Source organism: Neophocaena asiaeorientalis, unplaced genomic scaffold (genome assembly GCF_003031525.2).
Source record: "Neophocaena asiaeorientalis asiaeorientalis breed wild unplaced genomic scaffold, Neophocaena_asiaeorientalis_V1.1 scaffold320, whole genome shotgun sequence".
Classification (NCBI taxonomy): Eukaryota; Metazoa; Chordata; class Mammalia; order Artiodactyla; family Phocoenidae; genus Neophocaena; species Neophocaena asiaeorientalis.
In genome coordinates this window covers 1,176,207-1,197,137 of record NW_020174826.1, presented here as the reverse complement: position 1 = coordinate 1,197,137, position 20,931 = coordinate 1,176,207, and the positions used below count along the sequence as shown (strand labels likewise).

The 20,931-nt window shown below is 38.7% G+C and overlaps 1 protein-coding gene across 3 annotated transcripts in view; it reads right to left on the bottom strand.

The window, feature by feature from the left end:
* PIP4P2 (phosphatidylinositol-4,5-bisphosphate 4-phosphatase 2) overlaps positions 1-20,931 on the bottom strand; it is an 81,203-nt gene that overhangs the window by 28,754 nt on the left and 31,518 nt on the right. For all 3 annotated transcript variants that reach the window (XM_024760419.1, XM_024760418.1, XM_024760420.1), the window contains exons 3-4: positions 15,583-15,689; positions 8,715-8,838 (exon numbers count right to left, since the gene is read on the bottom strand). In XM_024760419.1, coding sequence (XP_024616187.1) covers positions 8,715-8,838; positions 15,583-15,689 — 231 coding nt within the window. The remainder of the gene's footprint in view (positions 1-8,714; positions 8,839-15,582; positions 15,690-20,931) is intronic.

Genomic DNA, 20,931 nt, shown 5'->3' with positions numbered 1-20,931 from the left:
TGGAATAAATAGATGAATTATCCTATTAGTTAAAAACTTGAAGGGCAAAGACTACTACAAAGAATATAAGATTACTTGGATCAGCATAATAACAAGGATAAGGTGAAGTTCTCAAGTCAAAATTAATAGTTTCCAGGTCTGTTTATTTTTTATTTTTTGTGCTGTACGCAGGCCTCTCACTGTTGTGGCCTCTCCCGTTGTGGAGCACAGGTTCCGGACGCACAGGCTCAGCAGCCATGGCTCATGGGCCCAGCCGCTCCGCGGAATGTGGGATCTTCCCGGACCGGGGCACGAACCCATGGCCCCTGCAATGGCAGGCGGACGCTCAATCACCGCGCCACCAGGGAAGCCCCAGGTCTGTTTATTTTTTGTAACACTCAGTATCTCTCATTAGTCTGAAACTCTCCAAGGTAATAGCCACCCTAAAGGTATGTACTCTGTTCTAGTCACCAAAAACTTTGTTTTCTGGGAATTTTGAAATAATCTTTAAATACCACACGTTAATCCAAAACACCCTTTCCTGCCAAAGACTTAAAGTTTTAAAATCATAATTACTATGCTAATATGATTCAGGTGCCTGCACTGAATATTAAGTAAGAAGGAGCTTACTTTTAGAAGTTCATTTCTGACTTGCAAATTACTTTAGTAATTTTCTTCTGTGGAGAAAATATCTAAATGCATAATTTTTTTTTTTGTTTTGTTTTGTTTTTTTTTTTTGCGGTACGCGGGCTTCTCACTGCTGTGGCCTCTCCCGTTGCGGAGCACAGGCTCCGGACGCGCAGGCTCAGCGGCCATGGCTCACGGGCCCAACCGCTCCGCGGCATGTGGGAGCTTCCCGGACGGGGACACGAACCCGCGTCCCCTGCATCGGCAGGCGGACTCTCAAGCACTGCGCCACCAGGAAAGCCCTAAATGCATAAATTTTAATAAAAGCCATGTCACACACATCTATCTAACCTCTCAACTTGGATCATTCTCTAGAATTCACTTCCAGATGATTTCAAAAACTTAAATATAAACCTTTGTAAGAGTTGTCTTTAATTTTACTTTTTTCCTCATTCCTTCATCTATACTAATATCAGTATAGCCAATTCTTTCTCAAATTCTTTATGCTATTCATGACTATCATCATCACTTTTCTGAATAATAAAACCTAAATATCTGGTCTTGTGTTTCTTCAGGCTTGCCCATATGCAATCTATTATAGACATAGCATCAATACACACAAAATTAATTATAAAGCCCTGCTTTAGCTTTCCATTACTCTTAGGATAATTTCACTTCCTCTAGGCTAGATGCTTCCGTATGTACACTAAGAACACTCCATATTTCTCTACTTAGCCTAACTAGATTTCATATAATTATTGTTTTAATTTTCTTTCTCCTATTAGACTGGAAAAATCCCATAAGGGCAGGGGACACAGCATGTAGCCCAGTGTCTGGTACACACTCAATATATATGTTTGAAAAAATGAAATCGGCTCACTTACAATGTGTCTTATAAGGACTATCCATGCCAAGGATTTGGAATATAAAACATAACTGGGCAAAAATGCAAATGCAAGGTAATTGTGGAAGGGAACTCACTGAAGTAAGCTGAAAAAATCTATTTTGAAGAGTTTTAAATGATATTTCAAATGAAATATGCTTGCATATAAGAAAGAAAAAGATAGTAAATATATTTTATTTATATTTAAATTAGTCGATTAATTCATATATATCAATACTTACAGAGGGAGTAATCCTATAGTAAATCAATAGTGATTTCTTTTTCTTTTTTTAACATCTAAATATTTTCCTTTTATCTATTTATTTACTTTTAAACATCTTTATTCGAGTATAATTGCTTTACAATGGTGCGTTAGTTTCTGCCTTATAGCAAAGTGAATTAGCTATACATATACATATATCACCATACCTCCTCCATCTTGTGTCTCCCTCCCACCCTCCCTATCCCACCTCTCTAGTTGGTCACAAAGCACTGAGCTAATCTCCCTGTCCTATGTGGCTGCTTCCCACTAGCTATCTATTTTACATTTGGTAGTGTATATATGTCCACGCCACTCTCTTTGTCCCAGCTTACCCTTCCCACTCCCTGTGTCCTCAAGTCCACTCTCTATGTCTGCGTCTTTCTTCCTGTCCTGTCCCTAGGTTCTTCACAATCAATTTTTTTTTTAGAGTCTATATATATATGTGTTAGCATACGGTATTAGTTTTTCTCTTTCTGACTTACTTCACTTTGTATGACAGACTCTAGGTCCATCCACCTCACTACAAATAACTCAATTTCGTTTCTTTTTATGGCTGAGTAATATTCCATTGTATATATGTGCCACATCTTCTTTATCCATTCATCTGTTGATGGACACTTAGGTTGCTTCCACGTCCTGGCTATTGTAAATAGTGCTGCAATGAACATTGTGGTACATGACTCTTTTTGAATTATGGTTTTCTCAGGGTATATGCCAAGTAGTGGAATTTCTGGGTCGTATGGTAGTTCTATTTTTAGTTTTTTAAGGAACCTCTATACTGTTCTCCATAGTGGCTGAATCAATTTATATTCCCACCAATAGTGCAAGAGGGTTCCCTTTTCTCCACACCCTCTCCAGCATTTATTGTTTCTAGAATTTTTGTTTGTTTGTTTGTTTTTTTGTGGGACGTGGGCCTCTCACTGTTGTGGCCTCCCCCGTTGCGGAGCACAGGCTCCAGACGCACAGGCTCAGTGGCCATGGCTCACGGGCCTAGCCGCTCCGTGGCACGTGGGATCTTCCCAGACCGGGGCATGAACCCATGTCCCCTGGATCGGCAGGCAGACTCTCAACCACTGCACCACCAGGGAAGCCCCTGTTTGTAGGTTTTTTATGATGGCCATTCTGACTGGTGTTAGGTGATACCTCACTGTAGTTTTGATTTGCATTTCTCTAATGATTACTGACATTGAGCATCCTATCATTTGTTTGTTGGCCATCTGTATGTCTTCTTTGGAGAAATGTCTGTTTAGGTCTTCTGCCCATTTTTGGATTGGGTTGTTTGTTTATTTGATATTGAGCTGCATGAGCTGCTTGTAAATTTTGGAGATTAATCCTTTGTCAATTGCTTCATTTGTAAATATTTTTCCCATTCTGAGGGTTGTCTTTTCATATTGTTTATGTTTTCCTTTGCTGTGCAAAAGCATTTAAGTTTCATTAGGTCCCATTTGTTTATTTTTGTTTTTATTTCCATTTCTCTAAGAGGTAGGTCAAAAAGGAACTTGCGGGCTTCCCTGGTGGAGCAGTGGTTGAGAGTCTGCCTGCTGACGCAGGGGACACATGTGCGTGCCCCGGTCCGGGAAGATCCCACATGCCGGGGAGTGGCTGGGCCCGTGAGCCATGGCCGCTAAGCCTGCGCGTCCGGAGCCTGTGTTCCGCAACGGGAAAGGCCACAACAGTGAGAGGCCCACGTAGCCCCAAAAAAATGGACCTTGCTGCGATTTATGTCATAGAGTGTTCTGCCTGTGTTTTCCTATAAGCGTTTTATAGTGTCTGGCCTTACATTTAGGTCTTAAATTCATTATGAGTTTATTTTTGTGAATGTTGTTTAGGAGTGTTCTAATTTCATTCTCTTACATGTACCTGTCCAGTTTTTCCAGCCCCACTTATTGAAGAGGCCATCTTTTCTCCATCACATATTCTTGTCTCCTTATCAAAGATAAGGTAACCATATGTGCGTGGGTTTATCTCTGGGCTTTCTATCCTGTTCCATTGATCTATATTTCTGTTTTTGTGCCAGTACCATACTGTCTTGATTACTGTAGCTTCAGTATAGTCTGAAGTCCAGGACCCTGATTCCTCCAGCTCCATTTTTTTCTCAAGTTTGCTTTGGCTGTTTCAGGTTTTTGTGTTTCCAAACAAATTGTGAAATTTTTTGTTCTAGTTCTGTGAAAAATGCCAGTGGTAGTTTGATAGGGATTGCATTGAATCTGTAGATTGCTTTAGATAGTAGAGTCATTTTCACAATGTTGATTCTTCCAATCCAAGAATATGGTATATCTCTCCATCTGTTTGTATCATCTTTAATTTCTTTCATCAGTGTATTATAGTTTTCTGCATACAGGTCTTTTGTCTCCTTAGGTAGGTTTATTCCTAGGTATTTTATTCTCCTTTCATCACTTTAAATATGTCCTGCCAGAACCTTGTGGCTTGCAGAGTTTCTGCTGAAAGATCAGCTGTTAACCTTATGGGATTCCCTTGCATGTCATTTGTTGTTTTTCCCTTGCTGCTTTTAATATTTTTTTCTTTGTATTTAATTTTTGATAGCTTGATTAATATTTGTCTTGGCGTGTTTCTCCTTGGATTTATCCTGTATGGCACTCTCTGCACTCCCTGGACTTGACTGACTATTCCATTTCCCATATTAGGGAAGTTTTCAACTATAGTCTCTTCAAATATGTTCTCAGTCCCTTTCTTTTTCTCTTTTTCTTCTGGGACCCCTATAATTCGAATGTTGGTGCATTTAATGTTGTCCCAGATGTCTCTGAGACTGTCCTCAATTCTTTTCATTCTTTTTTTCTTTATTCTGCTCTGCAGTAGTTATTTCCACTATTTTATCTTCCAGGTCACTTATCCGTTCTTCTGCCTCAGTTTCTTGTATTTTCTCCATTCTATTTCGAAGATTTTGGATCACCTTTCCTATCCTTACTCTGAATTCTTTTTCAGGTACACTACCTATTTCCTCTTCATTTGTTTGGTCTGGTGGGTTTTTACCTTGCTCCTTCATCTGCTGTATGCTTCTCTGACTTCTCATTTTGCTTAACTTACTGTGTTTGGCGTCTCCTTTTTGCAGGCCACAGGTTCGTAGTTCCCATTGCTTTTGGTGTCGGCCTCTAGTGGCTAAGGTTGGTTCAGTGGGTTGTGTAGGCTTCCTGGTGGAGGGGACTGGTGCCAGTGTTCTGGTGGATGAGGCTGGACTTGTCTTTCTGGTGGCAGGACCACATCCAGTGGTGTGTTTTGGGGTGTCTGTGACCTTATTATGATTTTAGGCAGCCTCTCTGCTAATGGGCGGGGTTGTGTTCCTGTCTTGCTAGTTGTTCGGCATAGGATGTCCAGCACTGTAGCTTGCTGGTTGTTGAGTGAAGCTGGGTCTTAGTGTTGAGATGGAGATCTCTGGGAGAGCTCTCGCCATTTGATATTACATGGAACTGGAAGGTCTCTGTTGGACCAATGTCCTGAACTTGGCTCTCCCACCTCAGAGACACAAGCCTGACACCCAGCCGGTGCACCAAGACCCTGTCAGCCACAAGGCTAGCTTCCACTGTCACAAACTTTGGACAAATGTCTTTACTACTGCTCTCAGCAATCTTGTGAATATGCTATTATTCTCCCCATTTTCAGATGAGGAAATCAGAATTTAGCAAAGTTACATAACTTGCCCAGCATCACATAGTCAGGCTTTAGTATGGCCAGGACCCAAATCCAAACCTAATTCTCAATAGTGATTTTTTAAAAAGAAATCTTTTCACTATCCCCACCAAATATATCCCCTAATTGATGTACTTGGTCACTGACTTAATCAATAAAATATAAATGCAAGGAAGAAGATTTATCTTATCCTAGTAGATCAGAAAAATCATAGAAATTCTGGTTAAATGTAATAAGTTGGACAAATGCATGCATTTGTATTTCCTTTCCCAAACCTGACTAAAATGACAGTAAATTGTGTTTACAAATGTAAAATACCATAAGAACAAATAGAATCCGAAGAGAAATTACCTTGAATTTTCAGACAGTGGAAAGCTGATGGAGACTTGGTAACAAACTGAAAGGGATGCTGAAACCTGATTGCCTAAAGAGAGATATCCAATGAAAAGCAGGCTGATTCAACTGAAGAACTACAAAATAGTTCAGACCTTGGGACTCCAAGGTGCTTTCAAAGATAGGAGTTAGGGGTAGTGATAAAAACAGGAGTATCAGTTCTAGACTCTTCCCTCCATATCACAAAACCAAAAACCCCTCCCTCCCCAACACATGCAAGAGAAGAGTGATTTATTCTCTCAAAGAAGAAGGACTGTGAACTTAGGAACACCAGGCACAGCAGAAGGCAAGAATAAGACACCATTCTAAAAACAAAGGAGTTAAATAAGTCTACAGTCTGAACAGTAGATGAGACCTTCATTCCTATTATCCTTTCTTAGCTCCTAGAATGCTGTCTCCCAGATATACCTCTTACAAGAAGTCAGAGGATTATTCCCCAGAGAAACTTGCCCTAAAAAAAAAAAAAAAGACATTGATACTAATAGTTGGCAGTTCTTCAAGAAAAGAGAAAAAGGAGAAGAGGAAGAAGAAAGATGAGGAGGAGGAGGAAAGAGAAGAAGAAAGGAAAAAGGGAGGGAGGGAGGAAAGAAAGGAAGGAAGGAAGGAGAAAAAGTTTAGCCCCTGCTGCATACTTAGAGATTCCAATCAGTAACTTGCTCTCATATATAAATGAGCTCCTCATTAAAACCTCTATCAGAAAATAAAAACAAATAGAAGCAATGGAGAGAAAATAGAGACAAGGCATAAAGAAGAATAATACCTCAGAAAACATAACTAATAGCTTCAGAAAGATGCCATAAAGAAGAGAATGTGATTTAGAAAAAAGAAAAATTAATCAGAGAACACAGGAGAACTCTTAGAAATTAAAAATTAATTTAGATCATCTGAAATTTAAAATTTTAATTAAGTTTAGAAGATATAGTTGAGGAAATTTCCCTGTAAGTAAAAGAAAAAGCCAAAACTGAAAGATATATTAAAAAAAAAAAGAGAGAGAGAGAAAGAGAGAGAGTGTGTATGTCAATTCAGGTGATCTAATCTCAGGGGTTGTAGAAAGATGGAAGAAAGAAAATGGAGTGGACTATTAAAGGATTCACTGAGTAGCCAGACAATGAGGTCAAAAAGATTCTCCTTAAGGCACATTCTAATACTATTTCAGAACCTTGGAGAAATGAAAGAGGAAAATAAGAGAAAATAAAGAGAGAAAAATAGGTCCATGGTAAGGGTCAGGAGCCAACAGCAGTTGATCTTCCCATCAACAGTGGAGCAAAGCCCTCAAATTTCTAAGGAAAGAATTGGCAACCTATAATTCTACATCTGGACAAATTATAACGTGAAAATAGGGTTAGATTAAAAACTGTTTAAGAAGTAAAAGGTTCAAATTTATTTCTCTGCATCTTTTCTCAGAAAGCTAAGAGAGGATGTGCTCCAACAAAATAAAGCAATAAACCAAGAACTGTAAGGATGGCAGAGGATCCAACACAGGAAAGAGGTAATAGGAATTCCTAAGATAAGATGAAGGGAAGTCACAGGATGACAGCTGTGAAGGAGGAAGTCTAAATAATAGATTCCCTGACCCATTTGACTATATTGACAGGAATTTTGTAGTTCTATGAAAGAATATGAGAAGAACTAGTGATTTGTACATAAAAAATTAAAACAAATCTAAAAGAGGGAGGGACAGGAGAGAAATGTAATATATTACTTGGCTCAGCTGTGAACACAATTTACCTAATCATAAAAAATGTAAAGACTAAGTATTAAATAAATAAAATATTATAACTCTACTGGGAGTATGAAAGTGGAGAAAGGACTATGAGAGCAGGCAGGGTGGTAAGAGTGCTAAATCTTCAACCTGCGTTTTACAAAGTAATAGGTAATATCTAAAACTGCTTAATCAAAAAGAAAAAAACAAGCAAACAATTTAAACACATGGAAGTACATACCAGAAGAGCAGCTGAAAGAGTCAAAAGTATTTGGGGGATGAAAACTGGGGTTGTGTTAGGTAAAGAGATGACCACCATTTTCCCTTTAAGCTTTACAGTCCTATTTGACATGTGAAGTTATTATACATGAATTACTTTATCAAAAATAAAAATTAGAAGGGAAAAAGAGCAAACAGTCTACACTTTCTTAAGCTCATTCATCCCTTAGTGACAGCAGGTCTTGTTTATAAACCACTGCAACCTCAGCTCTCCCCATGCCTACACTCTGGAAGGTTTCTTTAGTACTTAGGTTCTAAGGATAATCTTTTGTCTCCTTTGGAGGCTAAATAACAAAGAAAACCTGTTCTTATTCTTCCTGATGGGGTAAGTCATTATGAAATTAACATTTAAAAATCAAGCTTAGGGTTAAAGTTAAAAGTAGTAAAACAAGAACTCCTATAACTTTTGTTCATGTCAAACTACTTATACTTTATTTTTTATCCAATAACTTATCTAATTACAGATACCACAGTAATTCCCGTTACTCCAAGTTTCATATATAACAATCAGAAAAATTTTGATAAATTATAATGAGAATATTTCTTGAATCCAGAACCATGAAACAAGGCCACTACATGAGAGTGTGCATTTTGCGCTCTGCTGAGGAGATGAGGGTAGGAGGTAGATTCAGTTACTCACTAAGCCAGGATACCCAAGTTGCTCTGCCTGGAGCACAGGGTTCTTGTTTGTTATTAGCCTACCCAGAGAGGCCCTTTTTGTAAATGAATCAGTCAGGGGATGCACCTTATATGTAATTCACAAACAATGCAGTACATCCTAGTCGTGGCTCTGATTGACTGTCTTTCTAACAAAGGCTCTATTTTAATCTTTTGATCAATTTTCACTTGGACAAACTATAAGACTATGAGCAGTGGTCAAATCTGTGTGATCAAGACCTACATTTACAGATTGATGTCCCTATCACAAATGTCTTGTTACGTACCAAGAACGTATTTCCACAGTGCCCACACACAACTCTTGTACCTTCTGGTTGGACTGGCAGTGCAGGTTGAGCTGGCTGTTCTTCAGAAATAAGCATTACTGGGCCAAGGTTAATTATGCGTCTACTGTGGAAACAGACAGGAAACAACTTCATTATCCCACAAATGGACTGAGAGCGAAACCTACACTATGGGGCCAAAAACATGGAATATAGTATTGAAAATAGGTTATACTTGTTTTATAAATTAAGTGAATTAAATGTCAGCCTTTAAAGCCAAAATCACAGAAAACAGCAATAGTCAATATTTCAAAAGCAAAAAAATTATTTGGAATTGGACCTAATCAAATCACCTTGGGAACCATTTAACTACTGTTTCCAAGTTCTTATAAATTCAAATCTTATCATTCCTTATCTTATCTTACCCTATCTAGGAAGACAACTTGAGTAAAAGACTAAGTAAGTTAAAAAATTGTACATTAACAGATATATGTGTGCCATGAATGTACCAAAGTGCTGAGTCACAACCAAATTTCTCTGGGTAGGCTGGTACTCCTTAATGTCTGTTTAATTGGAGTTGGACAGAAAGGACAATGGTAGGCTCCTTTCCTTTCCATTTCCCAGGTTACCATCAGATGGGGTTGCAAATGATTCACATAATGGTCAAGAAGACAGGAAACACAGAAACAAAACACAGTTAAGGTTTTGATATACTTCTATCGGTGCACTTCCATACACCATTTGGCAGAGGCACATGACTACAGAATTTATTGCATAGCTTATACTCAGCAAAGACTAGTGAAATAACACAATTTAAAGTATACAATGATTACTAAAACACTTCCAACTTAAGATGAAATATATCAAAGATAAACTAATTGTTTGTTTTTAATAAAATATGAGTCACTGATTTATTACAATCTATTAAGTAGTTATGTAGCATCAAGAAAACTTTCATTGCTTATTCAAGAACATCAGTTTACAAATAAGTGTAACCAGAGGGGATTCAAGATGGCGGAAGAGTAAGACATAGAGATCACCTTCCTCCCCACAAATACATCAGTAATACATCTACATGTGGAAAAACCCCTACAGAACACCTACTGAATACTGGCAGAAGACCTCAGACCTCCGAAAACCCAAGAAACTCTCCACGTACCTGGGTAGGGCAAAAGAAAAAAGAAAAAGCAGAGACAAAAGAATAGAGACAGGACCTGCACCATTGGGAGGGAGCTGTGAAGGAGGAAAGGTTTCCACACACTAGGAAGCCCCTTCGCGGGCGGAGACTGCGGGTGGCGGAGGGGGGAAGCTTTGGAGCCGTGAAGGAGAGCGCAGCAACAGGGGTGTGGAGGGCAAACTGGAGAGATTCCCGCACAGAGGACCAGTGCCGACCAGCACTCACCAGCCTGAGACGCTTGTCTGCTCACCCACCGGGGCAGGTGGGGGCTGGGAGCTGAGGCTCCAGCTTCGGTCAGATCCCAGGGAGATGACAGGGGTTGGCTGCGTAAACACAGCCTGAAGGGGGCTAGTGTGCCACAGCTAGCCAGGAGGGATTCTGGGAAAAGGTCTGGAGCTTCCAAAGAGGTAAGAGACTTTTTCTTCCCTCTTTGTTTTGTGGTGCGTGAGGAAAGGGGATTAAGAGCAATGCTTAAAGGAGCTCCCGAGATGGGCACGAGCCGTGGCTATTAGCGCAGACCCCAGAGACGGGCATGAGATGCTAAGGCTGCTGCTGCTGCCACCAAGAAGGCTGTGTGCAAGCACAGGTCGCTCTCCACACCTCCCCTCCCATGAGCCTGTGCAGCCCGCCACTGCCAGGGTCCTGTGATTCACGGACAACTTCCCCCGGAGAACACACGGCATGCCTCAGGCTATTGCAACATCATGCCGGCCTCTGCCACCACAGGCTCACCCTGCATTCTGTACACCTCCCTCCCTCGGCATGAGTGAGCCAGAGCCCCCGAATCAGTGGCTCCTTTATCCCTGTCCTGTCTGAGAGAAGAATAGGTGCCCTCAGGTGACCTACACTCAGAAGCGGGGCCAAATACAAAGCTGAACACCAGAAGCTGTGCGAACAAAGAAGAGAAAGGGAAATCACTCCCAGCAGCCTCAGGAGCAGCAGATTAAATCTCGACAGTCAACTTGATGTACCCTGCATCTGTGGAATACCTGAATAGACAATGAATCACAACAAATTGAGGAGGTGGACATTGGCAGAAACGATATATTTTTTTTTCTATTTTTCACTTCTTGTGAGTGTGTATGTATATGCTTCTGTGTGTTATTTTGTCTGTATAGCTCTGCTTTTACCATAAGTCCTAGGATTCTGTCTGTCCATTTTTCTTTCTTTTCTTTTTTTAGGATAGTTTTCAGTGCTTGTTATCATTGGTGGATTTGTTTTTGGGTTGGGTTGCTCTCTTCTTTCTTTATTTTTTATTACTTTTTAAGTTTTTTAACTTTATTTTATTTCATTTTATTTGACCTCTTTCTTTCTTTCTTTCTCCTCCCTCCCTCCCTCCCTCCTTCCCTCTCTCCCTCTCTCTCTCTCTCTCTCTCTCTCTCTCTCTCTCTCCCTCTCTCTCTCTTTTTCTTTCTTTCTTTCTTTCTGCATTTTATTCTCAGCTGTGTGGATAACAGGCTCTTGGTGCTCTGGCCAGGCATCAGGGCTGTGCCTCTGAGGTGGGAGAGCCAAGTTCAGGACATGGTTCCACCAGAGACCACACAGCTCCAAGTAATATCAAACGGGGAAAATCTCCCAGAGGTCTCCATCTCAATGCCAAGACCCAGCTCCACTCAACGACCAGCAAGCTACAGTGCTGGACACCCTATGCCAAACAACTAGCAAGACAGGAACACAACCCACCCATTAGCAGAGAGGCTGCCTAAAATCATAATAAGGTCACAGACACCCCAAAACACACCACCAGACATGGACCTGCCCACCAGAAAGACAGGATACAGCATCATCCACCAGAACACAGGCACCAGTCCCCTCCATCAGGAAGCCAACACAACCCACTGAACAAACCTTACACACTGGAGGCCGAAACCAAAAGCAATGGGAACTACAAACCTGCAGCCTGCAAACGGGAGACCCCAAACACAGTAAGTTAAGCAAAATGAGAAGACAGAGAAACACACAGCAGTTGAAGGAACAAAGTACAATCCCAGCAGATCTAACAAATGAAGAGGAAATAGGCAGTTTACCTGGAAAAGAATACAGAATAATGATAGTAAAGATGATCCAAAATCCTGGAAATAGAATGGAGAAAATATAAGAGACATTTACCAAGGACCTAGAAGAACTAAAGACTAAAAAAACAATGATGAACAACACAATAAATGAAATTTAAAATTCTCTAGAAGGGATCAATAGCAGAATAATTGAGGCAGAAGAACGGATAAGTGACCTGGAAGATAAAATAGTGGAAATAACTAATGCAGAGCAGAATAAAGAAAAAATAAGGAAAAGAATTGAGGACCATTTCAGAGACCTAGGGGACAACATTAAATGCACCAACATTCGAATTATAGGGGTCCAGAAGAAGAAGAGAAAAAGAAAGGGACTGAGAAAATATTGGAAGAGATTATAGTTGAAAACTACCCTAATATGGGAAAGGAAATAGTTAATGAAGCACAGAGAGTCCCATACAAGATAAATCCAAGGAGAAAGACGCCAAGATACATATTAGTCAAACAATCAAAAATTAAATACAAGAAAAGAGATTAAAAGCAGCAAAGGAAAAACAACATATAACATACAAGGGAATCCCCATAAGGTTAACAGCTGATATTTCAGTAGAAACTCTGCAGGCCAGAAGGCAGTGGCAGGACATATTTAAAGTGATGAAAGGGAAAAATGTACAACTACAGTTACTCTACACAGCAAGGACCTCATTCAGATTTGACAGAGAAGTTAAAAGCTTTACAGACAAGAAAAAGCTAAACGAATTCAGCACCACCAAACCAGCTTTACAACAAATGCTAAAGGAACTGCTCTAGGCAGGAAACACAAGAGAAGGAAAAGACCTACAATAATAAACTCAAAACAATTAAGAAAATGGTAATAGGAACATACATGTCGATAATTACCTTAAATGTAAATGTATTAAATGTTCCCACCAAGAGACACAGACTGGATGAATAGATAAAAAAAACAAGACCCATATATATGCTGTCTACAAGAGACCCAATTCAGACTTTCAAGAGACAAAGAAGAACACTACATAATGATCAATGGATCAATCCAAGAATAAGATATAATATTTATGCACCAACATAAATATTTATGCACCAACATAGGAACACCTCAATACATAAGGCAAAGGCTAACAGCCAAAGAAGGGGAAATCGACAGTAACACAATATAGTAGAGGACTTTAACACCACACTTTCACCATTGGACAGATCATCCAAAATCAAAATAAATAAGGAAACACAAACTTTAAATAACACATTAAACAAGATGGACTTAATTGATACTTTTAGGACATTCCCTCCAAAAACAACAGAATACACTTTCTTCTCAAGTGCTCATGGAACATTCTCCAGTATAGATCATATCTTGGGTCACAAATCAAGCCTTGGTAAATTTAAGAAAACTGGAATTGTATCAAGTTTCTTTTCTGAAAACAACGCTATGAGACTACATATCAATTACAGGAAAAAATCTGTAAAAAATACAAACACATGGAGGCTAAACAATACACTACTTCATAAGCAAGAGATCACTGAAGGAAACAAAGAGGAAATCAAAAATACCTAGAAAGAAATGACAATGAAAACACGCCAAGTCAAAACCTATGGGATGGATTAAAAGCAGATCTAAGAGGGAAGTTTATAGCAATGCAATCCTACCTTAAGAAACAAGAAACATCTCAAATAAACAACCTAACCTTACACCTAGAACAATTAGAGAAAGAAGAACAAAAACACCCAAAAGTTAGCAGAAGGAAAGAAAACATAAAGATCAGATCAGGAATAAATGAAAAAGAAATGAAGGAAATGATAGGAAAGATCAATAAAACTAAAAGCTGGTTCTTTGAGAAGATAAACAAAATTGATAAACCATTAGCCAGACTCATCAAGAAAAAAAGGGAGAAGACTCAAACCAACAGAACTAGAAATGAAAAAGGAGAAGTAACAATTGACACAGTAGAAGTACAAAGGATCATGAGAGATTACTACAAGCAACTATATGCCAATAAAATGGGCAACCTGGAAGAAAAGGACAAATTCTTAGAAATGCACAACCTTCTGAGGCTGAACCAGGAAGAAATAGAAAATATGAACAGACCAATCACAAGCACTGAATTAAAACTGTGATTAAAAATCTTCCAATAAACAAAAGCCCAGGACCAGATGACTTCACAGGTGAATTCTATCAAAGATTTAGAGAACAGTTAACACCTGCCTTTCTCAAACTCTTCCAAAATATAGCAGAGGGAGGAACACTCCCAAACTCATTCTACGAGGCCACCATCATCCTGACACCGAAACCAGACAAAGATGTCACAAAGAAAGAAAATGACAGGCCAATATCACTGATGAACATAGATGCAGAAATCCTCAACAAAACACTAACAAACAGAATCCAGCAACACATTAAAAGGATCATGCACCATGATCAAGTAGGGTTTATTCCAGGAATTCAACGATTCCTCAAAATACGCAAATCAATCAATGTGATACACCATATTAACAAATTGAAGGATAAAATCCATATGATCATTTCAATAGATACAGAGAAAGCTTTTGACAATATTCAACACCCATTTATGATAAAAACCCTGCAGAAAGTAGGCATAGAGGGAACTTACCTCAGCATAATAAAGGCCATATATGACAAACCCACAGCCAACATCATCCTCAATGGCGAAAAACTGAAACCATTTCTATAAGGTCAGGAACAAGACAAGGTTGCCCACTCTCACCTTTATTATTCAACATAGTTTTGGAAGTTTTAGCCACAGCAATCAGAGAAGAAAAAGAAATAAAAGGAATCCAAATCGGAAAAGAAGAAGTAAAGCTGTCACTGCAGATGACATGATACTCTACACAGAGAATCCTAAAGATGCTACCAGAAAACTACTAGAGCTAATCAATTAATTTGGTAAAGTAGCAGTGGAATGTAAATTGATACAGCCACTATGGAGAACAGTATGGAGGTTCCTTAAAAAACTAAAAATAGAACTACCATAGGACCCAGCAATCCCCCTACTGGACATATATCCTGAGTAAACCATAATTCAAAAAGAGACATGTACCACAATATACATTGCAGCTGTATTTGCAATATTTTTGTTATAAAGCAGAAACTAACACACCATTGTAAAGCAATTACACTCCAATAAAGATGTTTAAAAAAAAAAAGAAAGAAAGAAAAAGAAAAGATAAATGGGCAGAAACAGAGTAAGTAAAATACGAAAAAATCTGAGTGCACTGCATATAGCAAAGGTAAATTTTTTGTGTGAAACTTTTGTTTCAAATATATGTGTGTGTATGTATGTATGTAGATGAACATATATGAATTTTGGGTTGTAAAATAAAATGTATTTTATACTTGGCATGCAGCCAAAAGTTTAAAAATTGTGGAAAGCACTGATTTGAACTATTTATTTTCTCTCTCAGAGCTTCAGATTTGTCATCTATAAGCTGGAAATAAACATAACAGCAAATAAAAGTAAAGCAAATAACTGTAACCATTAATTTCAAACTAAGCAGTATTATTCCTTTAACAAAGAAAAAAATGCTGTAGGCCATATAATTACTTTGAGGTGAAAGACTGTTTAGCACAAACCTGCCACATAATGAATCTTTAATAAGTACTTGTTGAATGAACAAATGAATGAATGAATGAATCTTCATGTCTTACCAGTTGGGTCTTGGACATCCTATTCGCCGTGATGTGTCCTTACAAATGAGGAGACAATTACAAGGGCATCTAACATACTTCTTCCCTGTTGGGGGGTTTTTGATTGGCTATATAAGAGAAGAAAATATAAACACAGCAAATTAACCAAAGTACAAACTGCCAAAACTTGTTTGTATATAAAATGGAAATGATTCTTAAAATCTAAGGCTCCCCATAGTGCTACCAAAGTACACATTAAGGAAAAATGCATCGTAAGTGATTTTTTAAATTTTATTGTAGTTGATTTACAATGCCATGTTAATTTCTGCTGTACAGCAAAATGTCTTGGTTATACATATTCTTTTTCATATTCTTTTCCATTATGGTTTATCACAGGATATTCAATATAGTTCCCTGTGCTATAAAATAGGACCTTGTTTTTTATCCATCCTATATATAATAGTTTGCATCTGCTAGTCCCAACCTCCCAATCCTTCCCTCCCTAATCCCTCTGCCCCTTGGCAACCACAAGTCTGTTCTCTATGTCTGTGAGTCTGTTTCTGTTTCATAGATAGTATCATATTTTAGATTCCACATATAAGTGATATCATATGGTATTTGTCTTTCTCTTTCTGACTTACTTCACTTAGTATGATAATCTCTAGTTGCATCCATATTGCTACAAATGGCATTATTTCATTCTTTTCAATAGCTGAGTAATATTCCATTGTATATATATATATATATATGACATCTTCTTTATCCTTTCATCTGTCAATGGACACTTAGGTTGTTTCCATGTCTTGGCTATTGTAAATAGTGCTGGTATGAACATAGAGGTGCATGTACCTTTTCAAACTAAAGTCTTATCTGGGTATATGCCCAAGAGTAGGATTGCTGGATCATATAGCAACTCTGTTTTTAGTTTTTTGGGGAACCTCCATACTGTTTTCCATAGTGGCTGCACCAATTTACATTCCCACCAACAGTGTAGGAGGGTTCCTTTTCCTCCACAATCTCTCTAGCATTTATTATTTGTAGACTTTTTAATGATGGCCATCCTGACCAGTGTGAGGTGGTATCTCATTGTAGTTTAGATTTGCATTTCTCTAATAATTAATGATAAATCATAGGTGATTTTAAATAGCTCAAATGTTGGTAAACACTCTATAAAATTTGGGGAACTGTAGAGATTTAATTAGAAGGGTATATTTCAAAATTAGTTTGTATTGGCCTGGAGTTGTTTTCCATTTAAAGTTCACAAGGCAAGGTCATTTATCTGCCTGGCCAGGGGCAAACATTCACTGAGGGTTCTTGCACATGTCTGAGAAAAGCAAGCTCAAAAAGAATAGTAAGGAAAGAGGAGTATATTACAAATTTGAATTTTTCTTAAACTTTACTCACTAGAATACAAGTGATTAATTTTATGGCAACTTTTAGCTTAAAAAACACTTATTATAGCTCCTAATGCTAGCATTTCCTTTTTTCTTTAACTTTACAGTAAATTTAAAAGTTAGAATAAATAACACCAAAGAAAACACTCCTCTCATTACTAGGACTTAAGCTTGTTAAAGCAAATAAACTCTGATGCACTGAGAGGAATAGAACACCACTCCTGTGGCATGCTTGCCAAAATGTATAACCTGAATTTAATCACAAGATAACATCAGACAAACCCAAATGAGGAACATTCTACAAAATATCTTACCTGTACTCTTCAAAACTGTCAAGGCAATAGAAGACAAAGACTAAATTTCAGATTAAGGGAGATTAAAGAAACATGATAATCAAATGCAACATGTAATTCTAAATTGACTCCTGGACCAGATTTTTTTTTTTAATGGAACAATTGGGCAAACGTGAATTAAGTTAAAAGATTAAATAACAGTATTGCATCAATGTTAATTTCCTGAATTTGATAACTGTACTGTGATTATATAAGTGAATGTCCTTTTTTTTTAGGAAAATTTACACTAAGTTTTAGTAAATTTACACTAAAATGTTTAGGGGTAGAAGAGCACCATGTCCACAATTACCTTAAAAGATTTTGAAAAAAATATTTATTTATTTAGAGAGAGAAAGCTACTTTGGCAAAGTGTCAATGTTTGTGGAATGTGGGTGAGGGGCCCACATGGGAATTCTCTATACTATGTACTACTATTTTTCTAACTATCTGTAAGTCTACAACATATTTTTTTTTAAGATTTAAGAATTTTAAGTAAATAAACTTGGTAGAAATATATATAAGTTAGCAATAAGCCATCTGCAATTTATTAAACTATATTATAGATAGAATCTGACAATCTAAAATTCACAAACATCCAGAATGTGTTCCTATATAATCTAAAGTATCAAAAACCAGAATTTGTCTTAATTTCTCTGTATACATATTTTACCATTAAGTAAATGTGTGTTGGGCAAATGACAAGATTTATTTTTATACAGACATACCTCATTTTACTGTGCTGTGCTTTATTGTGCTTTGCAGATACTGTGCTATTTTACAAATTGAAGGTTTGTGGCAATCTTGCATCAAGGAAGTCTATCAGCATCATTTTTCAAATAGCATTTGCTCACCTTGTGTCTCTGTGTCACAATTTTGGTAATTCTCACAATTTTGGAATGTTTTTCATTATTATAATATTTGTTATATTGATCTGTGATCAGTGATCTTTGATGTTAGTACTGTGATTGTTTTGGGGTGCCACAAATTTTGCCCATATAAGACAGCAAACTTAATCGATGAATGTTGTATCTGTTCCGACTGCTCCACCTAGTGACCCCTTCTCTCTCCCTCTCCTTGGGCCTCCCTATTCCCTGAGACACAACAATATTGAAATTAGGCCAGTTAATAACCCTACAATGGCCTCTAAGCATTGAAGTGAAAGAAGATTCACACATCTCTCACTTTAAATCAAAAGGTAGAAATGATTAAACTTAGTGAGGAAGGCATGTCCAAAGCTGAGACAGGCCAAAAGCTAAGCCTCTTGCACAAAACAGCCAAGTTGTAAATGCAAATGAAAAGTTCCCAAAGGAAATTAAAAGCACTACTCCAGTGAACATACAAATGATAAGAAAGCAAAACGGTCTTATTGCAGATATGGAGTAAGTTTTAGTAGTCTGGATAGATGATCAAACCAAATACAACATTCCCTTAAGCCAAAGCCTAATCCAGAGCAAGACCCTAACTCTATTCAATTCTATGAAGGCTAAGAGGTGACAAAACTGTAGAATAAAAGTTCGAAGCTAGCAAAGGTTAGTTTATGAAGTTTAAAGAAAGGAGCCACCTCCAAAAACTAAAATTGCAAGGTGAACTGCCAACGGCCCAGCTCGCAAATTCCAGATATCAGGAGCAGCTCTGACCTGGAAACTCTAATCCAAACTAATCCAACTCATTAGGTGCAAGTCCTCTGCACAAGGTCCCTGAAGCTAGACTAAGGGTGAAAGAAGAGGTATAAATTCCATGAAGATAGAGACATTAGCTGTCAATCACATAGAGGTTAAAGGAAAGAAGCTGAATCTGAACCCCAGCAGTCTGACTCCAGGGCTTGTGTGCTTAACTGCATAACCAACAGTATGTGTTATGCAAAACTGCAGAATTTTTCAATTCCTGTCCAAGATGACAGAGTAGAAGGGCCTTCAGCTTACTTCTTCTCATGACTCACTGCTGAACAACCATCGATTAAGAAGAGTGGAACCCACTAAAAAAGATATTTTACATCCAAAGACATAAGAAGAACCACAATAAGACAGTAGAAGGGGTGCACTCCTGATATAATAAAATTCCATACCCCCCCAGGTGTGTGGCCCACAAACTGGAGAACAATTATATCGCAGAAGTTCTCCCATAGGAGTGAGAGTTCTGAGCCCCACATCAGGCTCTGCAGCCTGGGGGTCTGGCATTGGAGGAGGAGCCCTCAGACCATTTGGCTTTGAAGGCCAGAAAGGCTTGATTGCAGAAGCTCCACAGGACTCCTGCAGAGACTTTGGAGACTCAGAAACAGAGACTCCACTCTTAGAGGGTGCACACAAGGTCCTATGTGCACTGGTAGCCAGGGTAAAAGCAATGACTTCATAGGAGCCTGGGGCAGACCCACCTGCTGGTCTTGAAGGGTATTCTGCGGAGGCGGGAGGGTGGCTGTGGCTCACTCTGGGGACAACAACACTGGTGATAGTGCTACCAAGGGACATTCATTGGTGTGAGCTCTCCTAGAGGCCAACATTTTGGCATCAAGACCTGGTCCCACACAACAGGCTGTAGGCTACAGTGCTGGGATATCTCAGGCCAAACAACCAACAGGGTGGGAACACAGCTTCATCCATCAGCAGACAGGCTGCCTGAAGGGTTCCTGAGCACACAGCTGCCTCTAGACACACCCCTTGATACAGCCCTGCCCAACAGAAAGCCAAGACCCAGCTCCACCTACCAGTGGGTAGGCACTGGCTCCACCCACCAGGAAGCCTGCATAAACCTCTAGACCAGCCTCACCCACAAGGAGGCAGACACCAGAAGCAAGAAACCACAGTCCAGCAGCCAGTGGAACTGAGTCTACAAACACAGGTCAGAATCTACCCTGGGACCAGCTGGTCCCTGGCCCTCGGTGATGAGAGGGGACTGTACTACTGGGACACACAGGAAATCCCCTACAGATGGCCACTTCTCCAAGGTTGAGAAACATAACTAACCTTCTATATACATAAAAATACAAATAGAATTTTAGACAAAATGAGAAGACAGAGGAATATGTTCCAGACGAAGGAAAAAGATAAAACCCCAGAAGAACAACTAAGTGAAGTAGAGATAGGCAAACTACCCAAGAAAGAGTTCAGAGTAATGATAGTAAAGATGATCCAAGAACTCAGGAAAAGAATGGATGCTCAAGCAAGAACTTACAATAACGTTTTAACAACGAGTTAGAAAATATAAAGAACAACCAAACAGAGTTGAAGAAAACAAAAATGAAATACACACTAGAAAGAATCAATAGCAGAATAAATGAGGCAGAGGAATAGACAAGTGAGCTGGAAGACAGAATGTTGGAAATCACTGCTGTGGAATAGAATAAAGAAAAGAGAATGAAAAGAAACAAAGACAGTTTAAGAGATCTCTGGGACAACATCAAATGTACCAACACTTGCAATATTGAGGTCCCAGAATGAGAAGACAGAGACAATGGGCCTGAGAAAATATTTGACGAGATAATAGCTGAAAAATTCCCTAACATTGGAAAGGAAACAGGAACCCAAGTCCATAAAACCACAGAGAGTCCCATACAGGATCAACCCAAGGAGGAACATGCCAAGACACATAATAACTTAACTGATAAAAGTTACAGATTAAGAGAAAATATTAAAAGCAACAAGGGAAAA